Here is a 16,812-nt window from a genome sequence, read left to right as displayed (position 1 = left end):
GGTCACACCTGAGCCAGCAGCCTGAGGTGCTGGGCAGGATGCACCTTCACAGCAGGTGAAGGGCTCATCCCCAACGCTGCTGGAGGGTGAATTCATGGCTTTTTTCTTGGTGAGGGGAGAAGAACTGGGACAGAACTACTCACGCTGCCTTACAAAACTCCCCTTGAAACCCCTCTCTGCCAAGGTCCACAAAGCTCACTTCTAAAATTAAATTTTAAAAAAGGGGGAAAATGACCCAGCTTTGACTCCTCTTGTTTCCTATTGGGATGTTCCCCCTCACACCTTTTCCTGTATTGCTGCCACAGACCCCAGCTGGAGGACACCCTGGGCAGGAGTGTCCCTCTGGCTCTGCTTAGGAGATGAGACTGGCACTGAGTGCCACCACCATCAGTCAGACCTGAACAACCACAAAATTCCCTAAAAAGTGCTCTGCATTGTCCAAAACTACAGGGAGATCCCAGCCATCACTGCAGCAGCACCAACCTCAGCCTCACCTGCCTGTGATTTCCTCAAGAGCAAGGAGCCTACCACTGGAACAAACCAGTGGTAAAACAAAATTGTGCCAAAATAACATTAGAGCTAACATGGAGACATGATTTTTGGATATTCTAGAGTGGTGCTTCTAACCACAGAGCTTTATTTTTGTTCTTTGTTGCCAGCCTGAAAGCCCCATTTGTAACAGTGACCTTTTCCACCTTTATAACTAATGGTTAGCAACAGGCAGAAAATAAAAAAGAGGGAATCCTGCACACACAGTGGTGCTTCACTGAGCTGCTCTGTGGGACAGCTGCAGCTCCCTGCTTGATGAACATAAGCACTAGAGCCAGCCACCCTACCTAGAAAAACAATCTGAACCCAAATCCAAGATTTTTGCACACCCACAGATGAGCTGTTTGGTCAGCAGCAGAGGTCCAAGATCCTCAGCAGTGAGACTACAGCAAGTGACAGCTGGAAATGAGCAGGTGCAGAGACTTCATGTGCCACCACCTTTTGAAAAAGCCTTGCCAAAGGGACATGGAGGTGACATCATCCCCTCTGAGGTGCCCTCCAAGAGCCAAAGAGGTGACTGAAAACTGCAGGCCTGGCTCCCATTAGTCTAAAGCCTCTTTTTCACCAGTCACCCTCGAGCCAAGCATCCTTCCAAGCATGCCAACACCTGTCTGAGCTCCCTAGGTCTGAAATGCACTTGGGAAGCCAGGGTGGGAGCAGCCAGCCTGACTCATGGGCACTGCCCAGGGCACCTCTGGTGCTCCCATCCCTTCCTCCCCACAGGGCTGGCAGGCTGCAGTGGGAGTGTCCCTGTGTGTCCCCTCTGTAAGGACATGCCTGCCCAGGGTTCCTGGGCTGCCAGGGAAGCACAGCTCACGGGGCTGCCTCCAGTTATCCTGGGGAATTCCATGACCCACAGCCTCATTCTGCCTTGTCTCCTCATCTCCCAGATGGAATAGAGGAGCTCACCCAATTCCATCATTCCACCATGATGTGCAACACCTACACAGACACACCATTAGACAAAAATAGATTCTTTTTCCTTAACATTTGATTTTGCATCCCCAAAACCAAGCTGTATTTCTAGGCTGACTCACCCCACAACTCATACTGTGCTGCCCAGCTCTACCAAAGCTATGGGAAGAGTGGATCCAGAGTCAGGGCTGAGCTGCTCTTCCAGATCTGACATTTTCCTTCCTCTGGGCTGGGATTGTTGGTGGCTGAGGGTGAGATCTTTAGTGGGAACAGGTGTCAGATCATTGCAAATGAGCCTTGCAGTCAAGAAGCACATTTCCTGCCAAGTAAGTGGTACATCCAGGGGTAAAACAGCATTTCTTTGTACACAGAAAAGCTTTTCAGGGTACCTCAAACAGACCTACATGGTGGCTCCTATTGCAGGTTTATTTCCATCTCTTGCCACCTGAGAGACACAACCTGTTTGAAATATTGTTGTAAATACTCTGCTACATCTGAGCCAATGGCCATGGAAAAAAATCCCTCCTGGCTGTTTTGCAGAAAAAGAAAAATCTGAAAAGATCTGAAGAAGTAAATGTAAAAGGAGTTGGTCTCAGCCAATTATGTTACAGTGAGTCAGTCAGCCCCAGCATCTGCTTGCAATAACCCTCAGGTAGGTAATAACAGCTAGGACAAGGAACACTGAAAGAGATCAGGAGAAAATAATAAATGTTGTTCTCTTTCCTTCAGCAGCTTGCTTTGTGCCTTGGATAATGGCTGATCCACACTCAGGTAAAAATGTGCTCTTGAAAAGTTGGTCACTGCTCTCCTGTGACACAGGCCATGACAGGAGGAACATTTATAAACAGGAGGCTGCATTCTAAAACCCACAAAACACAACCAGGCACTTCTGTAGCACTAGAATCACTCCCCAAGTGCTTCTGTTGGTATGCTCACCTGCTGCTTTGTGCTGACAAAATGCACTTGGTGTGTGGATATTTGTGCTTTTCCCCCAGACCTGTCCTTATGCATTAAAGACCATGGCCCTCTTCTTTCATCCCATGTGAATCCCAGTGGAATGCTTGCCATGATTTTGCCATGTGCACTTGCCCAAGTTCTTTCCCCAAGCCAGCAGCAACACCCAGCAAGGCAAAGAAGTGAGTCAGCCAGGAGTTTCTGCTGGAATTAAAGCAGCCAGGCACTTCTGCTCTCAGATTCCCTTTCTTTTGTTCTTTAGCCATGATTAAACTGTTGCAAAGAGGCAAAACATGCCAGCTAAGCTCAGAATTTCTCTTGCAGAGGAAAGGGGCAGGGTTCAGATATCTGCTGCTCTCTGGGTTGGTTCAGCAGCAGCCTCAGCACCACACTGGCCCATCTGTTGGGCAAGGGGTGACTGGCACAGCATGGAACTCAAGGGCCAGTTTTGGCAACTGCAACTCAAACCAGAAGCTCAGAAAATAGTAAAAAAAAAAATAAAAATTGAGAAGCTGCAGTGTGTGGAGCTCTCCCTCATCCTGAATCAGTGTTCACTGAGCCTCTGCCTGTCCTCTGCTATCCCAGACCCCACAGGCTCTGCATGGCTCATCCAAGCTCCTGTTCCAGCTTTCCTGCTGCCCCAGCTGCAGGAACCTCTGCATTTCCATGCTACTTAATATATTATAGCACACCCACAGTCAACAAATAAAATTAATAAATAATTCAAGCCTTGTAAGAAATAAAATGTTAAATTGTTAAACCCCACCAGTATTTACATTTGGATTACTCCATGGGCTTGTTTCTAACGTGAGCAGAGGAACAAAGAGGCCTCACCTTGTGTGAGCAGCTCCATCCCAGTGCCTGCCTCTGCAGGTGTGCCTGCCTCTGCCCCAGCAGCCTCTGAGCTCAGCTCTGAATTCAAACAGGTCAGCTGAGCCAGCATTTTATTTTCTATTTTTTCTCCATCAGGAGTTACTCTGTTTCAAGACCTGTTCAGGGACAAATCAACCTTTCTCCACCGACCTCTGGTCCTGCTGAAACGGGACAGCCACGCTCCTGTGCTGCCCTGTGTGCCCAGGCAGCACTGTCCCAGCCTGGCAGACCTTGGCCTGTGCACCCTGTGGGGACTGCTGTGGGCAGAGCTTCCCTGGAGCAGCCCCCCCCTGTGCCCCAGTGTGTGCCCCTGTCCCCTGAGGCACCAGGAGAGGCCCCTCAGTGCAGACTGTATCCCTCTGTCCATGCCAGTGGTCATAGCACCACAAACCACCTTGGTAACACAACCCAAGATCTCCTTTACCAGCTCAAAGATCTGTACCTGTTGTTGCTTTCAGAACCTTCAGCTTTGTACTTGATGCACACCTGGACACACCTGGTGCACCAAGAGCCTTGTGATCACAGTTTGTTTTCCATCTACAGGGGAAACAACCAAGCCAGGTTTAACATCTCTTCACACCTTCAGGTAGCTATTGCTTATTTCTTACTCCCTTCCTCTGCTTCCCTAAGCCTAAAGGTGGCAAGCTGTTGGAATGGCAGGAATTTAGAGGAGGGTGATGCCATCTCCAGACCACTGGCTGTTGCTGGTTTTGTTGCCAGGTTAGGTCACCCCAAAGATCTCAGCCCTACCAGAGCTGAAGCCCATAAACTGCAATACTGTTGCATCACCCGAGATTGCCATCCAGCAGGTGTTGTTTCTTCCCTTTAAAAGCCTTGATGGAGATGGGCAGATCTCCAAAGGTTCCTTAAGATGTTTGGTGGGAAGCAGGCTCACAAATGCTCTTACACACACAGTGCTGGTGTGCCAGGAGCAAGCCTTGAGGTCTTTGGCCCTCGTGCCTCCTTCCCCACCAGCTCCATCTGCCCCAGATCACTAAAAACGTCCAGAACTCTGGTTTGAAAGACATTTCCAAAGAGGAGCAGGTCAGGGGGTGTCTACCTAAAAACTGAGGTTGATGAAAGCAGAACTAAGTGCAAGGAGACTGACTCATACTTATTTACATTTTTGACAGAAAGCTCTGCAAATCATGCACATTTTGACTTCTCAAACCTCATATGCACTGTCTTCTGTGCCAGAGTAATCCTCCTTTTAGAAAAATGGTATTCTGTACTGTGCTGCAAGCCAGAGCAGGACATTTGCCTCCCCTGATCCTTTCCAGGACTTGCTCTGCTGTCCTTCACAGAGCAGCAGGAAGAGCTGGCTGCTCCCTCACTGTATTCTCTGAAGCAGTCACTGCATCAGCCTCTCAGGAGTGGCAGACGTTGTTCCAAAGACTTGATTTGCTTCATTTTGGCATTTCCACAGTCATCCTTTACAAATAATTTATATTTCTTTTTTAATTTAAAATTATTATTTTGTATTTTGCTGGTCACTTCCATATTGCTTCATTCAAAATCCAGAAAACAGTTCAAATAAAATCAGAGGTTAAGTGCAAACTAACTTTCCAGTGAACCGCTATGTGCGTTTTCTCCAGTCCAGTGTCTATCTTCCAGTTTAAAGGACCCTTCCCACCCCACCCCACAGAAAATCAAACTCTTCAGTTCTCTGTCTTGTCCTCAGTGTTGCCTGACAGCATCCCCAGTTCCCTTGATGACCATGAAGAAGAAAAAGAGGGAAGAATTAGTGACAATCTTTTGAAGGGTTTATAGTCAGCAGGTATAAAACAGGAAAGCAAAGCTTTTGGCATACAAATCTTCATTTCTTGGCCTGGTTTTTAGCTTCAAATGAACATATTGGAGGTGTGGTTTTGTTACTCTCTTCTGAAAGGTATTTTGTGTTTAGAGTGATTGTTGTGTTGGCACACATACAAAAATGGTCATGTCAGGTACCAGTTCTGAGCAGGAGTCTCTGTGGCTGGGAATTGGCCCAAAATCACGGCGTGGCTCAGAAGAGGGGCTTAGCTGTAGGTGGGAGTCACATCATCATTTCTTGGAAAGCCACAATGAAGATCTGAATGTTTTTGAAAAGCTATGTTAGCCATTTTCAGTTGCTGGGATAGAAAGTGTTAGAGAAAGAAATTGGATTCTCAATCTCAATTACTACGCTATCACACAGGATATAAAAATTGTCCATTTTTCACCCTGATGGAAATTGCATGGAGATTTCCAGGAATGCTGTACAGACTCTCATCAGTTCCTGCTGAAAGAATCAGCCTTTCTGTGGCTTTCCCTACAGTTGAGTCACTGAGAACAAGCTTGACAGCAGCACTGCCACTGGCCTTTCCTGGTACCACCTGCCTTCTCTGGGAAAGGCCAGGTTGTACACTCCTTCTTTCAGTCTCTGTCCTTCCTTCCTTCCAGGCTCCCAACCCAATCTGCAACCAACTCCAAGAAATATCAAAAATGAGTGAACTGGCAAGAAGAGGAAGCTCATGGGAGAAAGAGAGGGAGGGAGAAGGGGCAGGGAGAAAGGGGGAGCGAGAGTGAGGCAGCTAGAAGGGGGTTGCCTTTCCACTTGAGTGAGAGCACAGCCACTACACCACGGTGTTGCGGTGTCTGTAGGGCGGCGGGGGCAGCACAGTGCCAGGCTTCAGGGAGAACTCAGAGAGGTATTCGGGATTCTCTGCCACTATGGGCCGGATCCGTCCGTTCTGTTTGTAAAAGTATTTTGTGCTGTACTCTTGCAGGTAGTCCGGGTGCTGGAGGGTGCTCCGTGGGGGCAGGCTGTGGTTCCAGTAGTCTGGGTTGTCAAAGGCCTTCTTGGCTTTCTCTGGCAAATTGTTCTTCAGGTACTCGGCGTTCTCCAAGGTGTTGGCGAAGGTGTTGAGGTACAAGGGCTCGTTCACGTACTCGTCCTCTGCTTTGGGCTGCCCGTTGGGAGCACTGTGGTACTCGGGGTTGTCCACAGCTTGGAGATCTCCGTTCTTCCGGCGGGAAACAAATGGGTTCTCTTCCACTGGGTTTAGGTAATCTGAGGAAAGATAAGAAATAAGTCAGCCTAGACTGGTGGTAATCCATCTGTGTAGAAGCACTTGGACTAGAGCACCCTCCACCTGAGCCATTCCAAGAACTCCAGATGGGATCAGGAGCCAACTATGTTGAACACTTGTGAGAAATGAAGTATTTACAAGCTCAACAGACAATGTGGGTTAAAACAGACACCTTGGAGGACTGACAGCAGCACTGCCACTGGCCTTTCCTAGCTTCTCTGGGCATCCAACCCCCATGTCTGCCAAAAGTGGCAAAGGCCAGGTTGTACACTCCTTCTTTCAGTCTCTGTCCTTCCTTCCTTCCTTCCTGGCTTCCAACCCAATCTGCAACCAACTCCAAGACATCCTTTCACTTAGAAATACCAAAAATATTTCAATATTTCAGTATTTTTTATCAAACACACTGGCCAACTAAGGTACAGCTCTTACTGAGCCACAGCCCATGTGCTCCCCTGGACTTCCTCTGACTGTGTGATGGACAGACCCAAACACACTGAATGACTTCTGCCTCTGCAGCCTTGGAACTATTGGCCAACCCTCTGCTCTGCAGTCCTTCCATCCAGAAAGCTCTACAGGAATCTTAGTTAGGCTCTCTGCACAAAGCCTATCCCCAAGGGCTAACTTTTAAGACAGCTTCATTTCTAACAGAACAATTTGCCTGATTAAAAACCTTCCATCCCTGAAGGACAAAGGGCCTTGAAGCATTATGAAAAAAAGGTCGTACAAATGAGCCCTGGAATGGAAACAAGATCAGCTGCAAAATGGGACTTGGAGCAGGCTCCAGTTGCCTCAAATCCCTTGCTGTGGATGAACACCCCATTTCCAGCATCACTGTGCTGCTCAGGGGCTCTGCACACACCTCCACAGCCAGTCCTGGTGCAAGGGTCACCTGGTTTCATCCAGAATGGGGCCAAACCTATTAAAGGCAAAAGTCCAGGACCCACTGAACACCTTTGAACCTGCAGCTAAGACGTCACTGAAAATGAGCTGAATAGTGGGAACATTTGTTTCTTTAGTGATGACAGCCAAGCAGTGCTTTGGTTTGAGCCCTGCAGCTGGCATGGAACACACAGTGTGTAACCACACCGTGACAACCCTGTGTCTGTGCCCAGGGGGTCAGGAAGGAGCTGCTTTCTCTCCTGAGCTGTTCCTGCCACATCCCTGAGGGCTCAGGTGGCTCCTGCAGAACTCTGAGCATCCCCAGGGTGCACCTGTATGTGTACATAAATGGGGGTTCACACTGAAAGTAAATCACTGCAAGGGAGACTCCCACAACTGCTACTGCCACGGGTCAAGCCCCAGGGCTCCCTCCATTCCTCCATCCTGTAACACAAAGGACAAGTGGCTTCCAAATTCTTAACCAACACAGTAGGGACATAATTTACATTTGCATTTATTAATTTCTTTAAAGCTAATGCAAAGCTTTGGAAGCAAATTAATAATGACACACCCCCTTCCATCTAAAGGACTGCTATCATTATTGAGAGAGGAAGAAATGAATGAAGGCAAACTGGGAAGTGCAGCACACTGAGCAGGCACAGATTTAGGCAATCTTCCCCTTGCAGAGATGCTCTCTTTAAAGCACATCTTGTTCTTTCAATCCTAGACTTCTCTTGGGTATAAAATGCCAGCTGTGTGTATCAGTTCTGTGATAGGTTCAACATGACATTTACCAAGCACAATGCCAAGAATGAGATCAATAAACAAAGCAAAGTTGGGACTGTGGCTGGCTGAAGATAGATCCTTTCCTTGGAAATAACTGAACGTTTGTGTTTGGCTAAGAAGGGGGCTTGGCTTTTTTTTATTTCTCTTGTTATTTCTTAAAAACAAAAATAAAGAGGGACTTACCAGCTCTGACATACTGGCATGCTCAAATACATTTGAGCATTTCAAAGTAGAAAATTAAGGAGAGAAAACCAAATCCCCGTGTAAAGGAATATTATCCCAGTCAGAACGCTTCAACCTGATAGATAACTAAATAAAGCCATTTTTGATGAAAAGCTGCTGATGTAAAAAGAAATGCAGCCAGGCTAGAGCAGGAGCCTCTCTGGAAGGCAGCACTTTACCTGTTTTAGGTTTGTCTCTCATCGGTGTCATGTACCCGTCCTCGTCCAGCTCTCCCCGCGCCACCCGCTCGGGAATGAAGACGGTGGGGTCGGCGCTGTACCTCTGGGTGCTGCTGTCCTCCTTTGCCAGGGTTGCCACCTGTTTCTGCATCGTGCCATTGCAGCAAGAGTCTTCAAAGATCTCTGCTGTGGCCCCTTGAGCAGCTGGGGCTTCTGGAAGGATGCAGCCCGGGGCCCTGTATGGCATTGGCACCTCGGCGGTGTAGCCGCCGTCGCGGTACACAAACTGGTTCTGTTGGAGGAAGGAACAGAGCATGGGAAAGGAGGATCCTGAGGGGACAAGCTTCAACAGCAAATCATCGAGTCATGGCTGAGCCTCCTGTGCTTGCCCTGCCCATCCTGAGCTTCCAGGCTTGCACAAAGCATCCAACTGCCCAGCAGTGCTCAGTGGGGTAGAAATGGGGCAGGAGAACTTCCACTCAGCACGTGGAGGCTGCACACACACAGCTGCACAGAGATGGTGGTGTTCCCTCTTCTGTTACTCTGGCAGCCTCCCCTGATTTCTGAACCAAGCCCTTTAAACCTCATGTTTGGGAAAGCTCCTCCTGCCTAGGGATAGAAACCACCATCCTCTCTGTTTGTTCTGGGGTGATGCTTTGATTCCTGGGGTGGGAATCAAGGGGTCACCCACACCAGGTGTAATTCCACCAGGGAGGGCATTTCAGGCTGGTGACCCGTGTTGGTATTGGCACCTCAGCTCAATGTTTAACTCAACTACTGCTTTGCTTGTCAGCACAGGCATGCAAGGAACTTTCAACATCATGACCTGCAGAAAGGGAGGAAAGATGTACACATCCATCCAAGCCTTTCACCTTTCACTTTTTTCAAGAAAAGTTGTCAGAGTTTTGGGTGTGGATCCTTAGAGTCTGCACATGAATCCAGGCTGAGCCTGGAGATCTTAACTATTTGATTCTATGATTTGCTTTGCACTTGGGTCTAAGCATGACACAGGAATGGAGATGCAAGGATTCCCTTTGCCTTTCAGTCTGTGTTAGTGCATCTGAGTGTCAGACAGAGAGCAGAGCAGGAACACAGACAGCTGGCATTGCCCCTCTTTTCCTTCCAATCTCCTTGACTCCCCCATCCTTCCTGTCACCCATGACTAGCTTTCTGTCACTCTCTCCTTTAACACACTCTCCAAGACACTTTACAGTAAATGGCACCTTTTAGCACCGAGCCAATTCCCCACGATTTGAGAGGGATGAGGCACCATCTCCACCTGTTCCAACAATTCCCTGTGGGACAGAGGGGTCAGCACTGCTCCTGCTCCTCTGCTGTCCAAAACACAGGACCAGCAGCATCTCCTTTCCTGTACAAACCTCAAGCTTTAAATCCCAAAACAGGGAAAGGATGGAGAACAAGACCAAAACCAAAACACACTCCTGATTTTTTGATTGTGACATGGAAGACAAAAAGGAAAAAAAGAAAGAAAGGCACAAAAGAAAGTTGATGAGCGATGCTGGGAGCAGCAGCAGCCCCCTCCTAGTGCATGCTGCACTGCCATCTTCCCCAGCCTTTTTTATACAGTAATCAAAGGATATTCTGAGCCTCTCAAAATGCCATCAACCCTCATTGAGAATGAAATAGAGCACATCTCCATCGAAGCCTTTACAGCAGTAATCATTGCCACATGCTGGCCTGAACAGGGAGCTTTTACAGACAAAGATGAGTTTTAAAAATAAAATAAAAAAGCCTTCCTAAAATCTGAATAGAAACTTGATGATAATCTCCCAATTTTATTATGCAAGGGGGAAAAGAAACCCATAATTGTGCACTCTTGGTCTCTTAAAGCAAAGAATAGGTTTCTTGATGAAATGCTGAGTTGATTTAGAGCAGGCTGAGGTTCTGGTGGCAATAATAGTCTAAAAGAACTAACCATCCAGCTGATTTGGATAAAATAATCATTTTTCAACATTCTAAATCTACACTTCATCTGTGTCTCCTCCCACTTCTCCCAACTGCATCTTTTGGAGAGTCTTTTTATAGCTTTGAAAATTATTTTCCCCTCCCCTCCCGCAGCATTCAACAAGAAAGGCAGACTCTTTACCCTGGCTAACAAAGGGCATTTTTTAGGCTGTGCTGGCATTTAGCTCCATTGCATCTATGTTTGGAAAGTACAGTATTTAGTATTTATTTTACAGGATGCTCTCTAGTCCTCCTGCCACCTGGGAGTCCTCCCAAAGCATCATCCCAGGAGTCCCACTGCCCTGGGACACTGAGCTCTCTCCACCTTGGGGCCACACTGCTGTTTAAGTTGCTCAGCTGCAACTCCCTGCAGCTCTGCTTGGTGCCCCCTTGTATTTTTCAGGTGCTTTTACTATTTTAAGAAAACCACAAATAGTGTTCCTCACAAATGGATATTTTCCACTAACAATTTCTGCTTCACATCTTGTCACAAAAGAAAAAATTTTCTCCCGGCTCTCATAATTATTTCCTGACTCTCAGTCCACTCTTCCATCTACTGAATTATGTAGAGTTGTTTAGCTTGCTGTTTTCCAAGAATGCCTCATCAGTGCAGTGTAAAAATATTTATTACTTACTCTTTTTCTATCTATTGACTTTTTCTTTGCAGGATAGAAAAGAAAATGGATCAGCTGTGAGCTCTCTTTACTGTTAACACAGCCAGCAGCTATTCATGGATCAAGCAGATGCTGCCTGATTTTAAACCAGTTTATATTAAAGCTCAATGAATTGACAGGTCACACATCAAAGATGGAAGAATGTACAGCTCCAGCCTCTCCCACCAGCTCCACTGAGCTTGCAGGAGGTACTGTGAGCTGGTGGTTTTGTTTTTAATCCATCTTACAATTTGTAGAGGCCAAAATACCATCCAGTTCTTGAGGAAAGTCTCTAACTCTTGATGCCTTTTTACTGCCATCAGTCCCCTGTGGCCAGGACACTCCTGGAGAATGACTTGGGCAGAAACACCAAATTTCCTTCTCTTCAAGGAAAAGCAGTGGGGAGCAGGTGCTGCTAAAGCCCTGGACACAAGAGGAACCATGGTGAACCCACAGCTCCCTCCTGCTTTGCCAAGGGACAAGGATGCTGCAGTACCAGACTAAGGCCACGTCAGGACTGCAGCAGTGGCACACCAGGTCCTGCTCAGAGAGCTGAAAAAGGACTCCCAGTGTCCCACAGGCTGCCTTAGCCAAGCAGGACAGTCTCCATGGACACATGGATGAGACATCTGTGGAAAAAATCATGGCTTGATGTTTAATTGCAGGGTTGGCAGGTGCTTCCATGATGTACAGTGCATGGAATAAAATGGCAGGGACAGCATCAATAAACAGCATGGACAGTTTTCATCAGGAGTTAGCCAAGGATTTAGAGCAAAAAGCATCGTGGGGCACACAGAGTGCTTGCTGCATTAGCATTATCTCTGCTCACACAGGACAGCACTCCTTACAAATACCTGAATGAATCATCTAATGGATGGGAATGCAGGACACTTGAGCACTAGCTGGGGTCCTGTGCTCATGGAAACACTGCTGAGGATTCAGCTTATCTCTCAGAAGCACAGAGCTTCTAAAACTCTGTTTTTCTGGAGTATCTCTGGACGGTGGAAATTAAAAACTGGAAAAAGCCAGAGACAAAATTGCAGCTGGAGAGTTTCAGATGCAATGGAAGAATTCAATTTAGCTAAGGATGCTAATTTTTATTTAAAAGCTGGACTTGACAAGAGAGGCCAGGGTCAGAGCCTGTGCAGGGGCTGCTCCCAGCAGCACAGGTAAGGCCCAAGGACATGCCAGCAGGGAGCCAGCATGGATGGGATGGAAATGCTGGAACTGTGTCTGAGCCTTGCAGCTTCCTAAATCTCTGTAACCCCTCGAGGAGGAAGGATGTGAGACTTCCTGGGGAGCTGGCAACTTCCCAGAAGCCTTCCCTCTCTCCAGTCTTCTATCCAGGGGCTGCAGCACTGCAGTGCTAATGCACATCCAAGCAGCTCCTTGCTTCCCAGGGGTGGGAGTGTTTCACACAACCTCCTCCAGGGGTGCCTCTCCCACCAAGAAGCTGCAGGATTTAAACCTGAGACCACCACAGGGAAACTTCAGGGCTTTCCTGAGAAAGGAAATGTTCCTGTTCTTCCTTTGTGGGAATCAGAAAACAGAAACTTCTACAGACACTTTAATCTCTAGCCTTGGAGGGGGCTTGGATGGATGTAAAAGTAAGTACACAGACATTAAGTAGAAAAATCATAAACTTATATATTTATATATTATATAGAGAGAAACTTAAGTTTCTGTAGTTGTAAGTAAGAATATACCTTAAGTAAGAAACTGCATTGATAAGATAGTGAAGGGTTTATAATGTAGGGGTGTGGTTGTATAGAGCACAGGAGAGTTCTGAGAACTCTGTTAGAATTTTCTTGTTCTTATAGTTCTTATAGTTCTTAGAGAGTACTGTAAGTACCAGAAAGTTCTAACTTCTAAGAGTTTAGAAGTTATAATTGAAGCATATGTGTGTAAGGGTGACAAAAGCCCATTAGACAAAAGTGCCCACAGAGCAACAGGAATAAGTAAAGGTGATGGGTTAGAAAAGCAAAATACACCTTGGGGCAACTGTTCATTAGATTAGAAAGTTCTGTAATGTCTTGTGACAAAGAACTTGTGACTACTTTGAGCTGTGGCTGACTGCTTGCTCCTTCAAAATCTCCTGGCCTCTGAGACTGATGTTTATCTGAGCAATAAATGGTTCTGAGCCCAAAGCCAGTCCCATCCCTGCAGTGATGATATTCCTTGACTTCAAAGCTCATGTGTGAGAAGGTTTGTGATCTCCTTGCTTTCCTCCTGCCCACCTCTGTCCCCAAGGAGCTGTGCTGCTGGAACATGGGACCAACACTGCCAGCCCAGAGAAGGAGCACGGTGCCCTGATGGACTCCTTGGCCACTAAGCCTGCACTGGAGCAGCTGAGGTGGGAAATACAGTCCTTTTCATGCTTCCTACTCCCTGAAAATGACATGGAGATCGTGCAGCTCTTGTCTGTGTGTTTTCCTGCACCAAGCTGCCTCACAACCTCCCCATAAAATGCAATTTGCCAGACACAGAGCACACAAACTACCCAAGCTGTATCCTTTCATTTGGTGTCCATGGCTGCAGCAGCTCCATCATGAGCTTGGGCAGTATCAACATGCACTGTGCTAAACAAGCAGAAATCAGAGACTACCCAAAGGAAACACACAGAATCAGACAAGTGCAGACAGAGCTCTGACAGCATTTCAGTTCCATGTGACTCCTGTAGCTGACATCCAGCTGTAGTGGGCCATGCACAGCAGATGCACTATTAATTTAAAGAGGTGATTTGTGTTATGTTTAAATCAATCTTCACTGAAGAATAGTGAATGTACTGACAAACTGACTGCTTCACAAAGGCACAGAAATGTATGGGGCTTTCTGCACACATGTATTACCTCCAGAAATCACCTCTGCAGAGGAAACCAGGAGTGCAGGGCTTCCAGCTCAGCCCTCTCTGTCTGATCTGGGTCACACAGCTTGGCTCACAAACTGCAGACTTTTGGCAAAAGGTAATTCCAGCTTTGTGTAAATGTTAGATTGTTGTGCAATGCCAGAGAAAAACTCCCAGCAAGTTGCTGAAAGGAGGATACAGTCTTGCTACTGTCATTAAATTGAATTGCAAAGCAAAGCTCCCACTGTCTTCAGTGGTACAAGATCACAGTTTCAAACCAAGATGGGAAATTGTGAGCTGAGGAGAGGAGACATCACGTCAAGAATGTGATGGAGTCTCTTTATGGCAAAAATGAGGCCTGGGGTCTTTTTCTGCAGCTCTGCTGAGCTCAAAATCACATGTGTGCATGCAGCTGCAATGGTGTGCTTTGAAGCTGGGAAAAGGCTTTGTGAAAGTTATTTGAATTTTCATGTAAGAACACCACCACCACCACTAATGATAATATTAGAAATAAATGCCTGTGCTTTCATTCCATGAATGTCCCAGTGACCATGCTGGCTGCCCAAATAACATGCTGTAAATCAATCTTTCAGAATATTAACTCTAGGATTTTTACTGGAATCCCCTCAGCTCTAGTGGGCTCCTCACTTGGGCTGGCACTAAAGACAGAGGGCAGAGGGAGCTGCTGACAAAGCAAGTACATTTTTCTACTAAGCCTTTGTCCTTTAAACGTGTCCCAGAGTTTCCAGCAAACATGGGAGTGGGATGAGTGTAACAAAGCCACTGTGTCAGAGCCTGCCCTCTGAGCCCTGTGTTGGTGTAGGAGGCAGCACTCCACTTGGCAAACCAAGCTGCAGTGATTTACATCCCTGTGACAGGGGGGACCTCCCAAAGGCAGCTGCTGTCCTTCCCTTCTTTCCTCAGAAGTTGGCAGGAAAGGAAACAACCTCTCCAGAGACAGCTAGTAGTAAACCTGACTTACTTCAGATCACCATCAATTAATTCTTGTGGCCACAAAAAGAAAGTTCTCACCCATTGCTAAATTGTGCATTGTGCCCGCTTCACTGTCTTTCAGTGATGCAGGAGAAATGCTACATGGATCCAGACATCTCCTTGCCTTTAAACAGCAGCAATTTCCTTCCAAACTGGCTACTGAGATCAGATTTGGTCTTCCTTACTCCCAGAAAGCCCTGATTTCCTCAGGAGAGGGTAAGGAGCTTCCTGCAGGTATGGCCAGAGCATGGACACTGGCTCAGGTTACACACTTGGCTCTTTCACTCACCTGGCTCACATGCTGTACTCAGCTCACACCTGGGTATGAATTTGGAACCACCTCAGCTAAGGAGAAGTGTCCAAAAGGTGCCTAAACCATGAGGAATAAACAGCAGCATTTCAAAGGGACTGTGCTTAGGGTTTAAACTGGGACTCTGGACCAAAAGGAGGCTGGAGAGAAAACAAGTCCCTGGTTAAAACACACCTGCTGCCTGTGTGAATGCCCTCACACGAGTAATGCATCTCACCAGCTCTCAGTTCTGTGAGAAGGGGTGCCAAGGGAAATGGTGAAAGGCTGGAGCCAAGCACAGGAACAGGCAGAGGAGGGAAAACAGATTCCAGACATCTGATTTAGCTCCTCACCTCAGCAGGGCACAGACAAACAGGAGAGGAACAACCCAGAGCTCCCACAGCAGGGCTGAGACTGCTCTGCAGCTGTCTGGAGTTAGTGGGTAGAGAAAGACACCTCCAGAAAGGAGCTTATCCCACTGGAAAGACATCTCCAGAAAGGAGCTTATCCCACTGGAAAGACACCTCTAGAAAGGAGCTTATCCACTGGAAAGACACCTCGAGAAAGGAACTTATCCCACTGGAAAGACACCTCCAGAAAGGAGCTTATCCCACTAGAGACATCTCTAGAAAGGAGCTTATCCCACTGAAAAGACACCTCCAGAAAGGAACTTATCCCACTAGAGACATCTCTAGAAAGGAGCTTATCCCCCTGGAAAGACACCTCCAGAAAGGAACTTATCCCACTGGAAAGACACCTCTAGAAAGGAGCTTATCCCACTGGAAAGACACCTTCAGAAAGGAACTTATCCCACTAGAGACATCTCTAGAAAGGAGCTTATCCCACTGGAAAGACATATCCAGAAAGGAGCTTATCCCACTGGAAAGACATATCCAGAAAGGAGCTTATCCCACTGGAAAGACATCTCCAGAAAGGAGCTTATCCCACTGGAAAGACACCTCCAGAAAGGAGCTTATCCCACTGGAAAGACACCTCCAGAAAGGAGCTTATTCCACTGGAAAGACACCTCCAGAAAGGAGCTTATCCCACTGGAAAGACACCTCCAGAAAGGAAATTATCCCACTAGAGACATCTCTAGAAAGGAGCTTATCCCACTGGAAAGACATATCCAGAAAGGAGCTTATCCCACTGGAAAGACATATCCAGAAAGGAGCTTATCCCACTGGAAAGACATCTCCAGAAAGGAGCTTATCCCACTGGAAAGACACCTCCAGAAAGGAGCTTATCCCACTGGAAAGACACCTCCAGAAAGGAGCTTATTCCACTGGAAAGACACCTCCAGAAAGGAGCTTATCCCACTGGAAAGACACCTCCAGAAAGGAACTTATCCCACTAGAGACATCTCCAGAAAGGAACTTATCCCACTAGAGACATCTCCAGAAAGGAACTTATCCCACTAGAGACATCTCCAGAAAGGAGCTTATCCCTCTGGAAAGACATCTCCAGAAAGGAACTTATCCCACTAGAGACATCTCCAGAAAGGAACTTATCCCACTGGAAAGGCACCTCCAGAAAGGAGCTTATCCCTCTGGAAAGACACCTCCAGAAAGGAACTTATCCCACTGGAGACATCTCTAGAAAGGAGCTTATCCCACTAGAGACACCTCTAGAAAGGAGCTTATCCCACTGGAAAGGCACC

The 16,812-nt window shown here is 47.1% G+C and overlaps 1 protein-coding gene across 1 annotated transcript in view; it reads right to left on the bottom strand.

Annotated features, from left to right (window-relative positions):
• Window positions 1–5,747: 5,747 nt before the first annotated feature.
• ERBB4 (erb-b2 receptor tyrosine kinase 4) overlaps window positions 5,748–16,812 on the bottom strand; it is a 322,438-nt gene continuing 311,373 nt past the window's right edge. Inside the window, exons 26-27 of the mRNA XM_059868167.1 lie at window positions 8,408–8,699; window positions 5,748–6,322 (exon numbers count right to left, since the gene is read on the bottom strand). Of these exons, the coding sequence (XP_059724150.1) occupies window positions 5,886–6,322; window positions 8,408–8,699 (729 nt within the window). The 3' untranslated portion in view covers window positions 5,748–5,885. The remainder of the gene's footprint in view (window positions 6,323–8,407; window positions 8,700–16,812) is intronic.

The sequence above is a fragment of the Haemorhous mexicanus genome, chromosome 26, assembly GCF_027477595.1.
Source record: "Haemorhous mexicanus isolate bHaeMex1 chromosome 26, bHaeMex1.pri, whole genome shotgun sequence".
Classification (NCBI taxonomy): domain Eukaryota; kingdom Metazoa; phylum Chordata; class Aves; order Passeriformes; family Fringillidae; genus Haemorhous; species Haemorhous mexicanus.
This window is presented reverse-complemented; position numbering and strand designations above follow the sequence as displayed.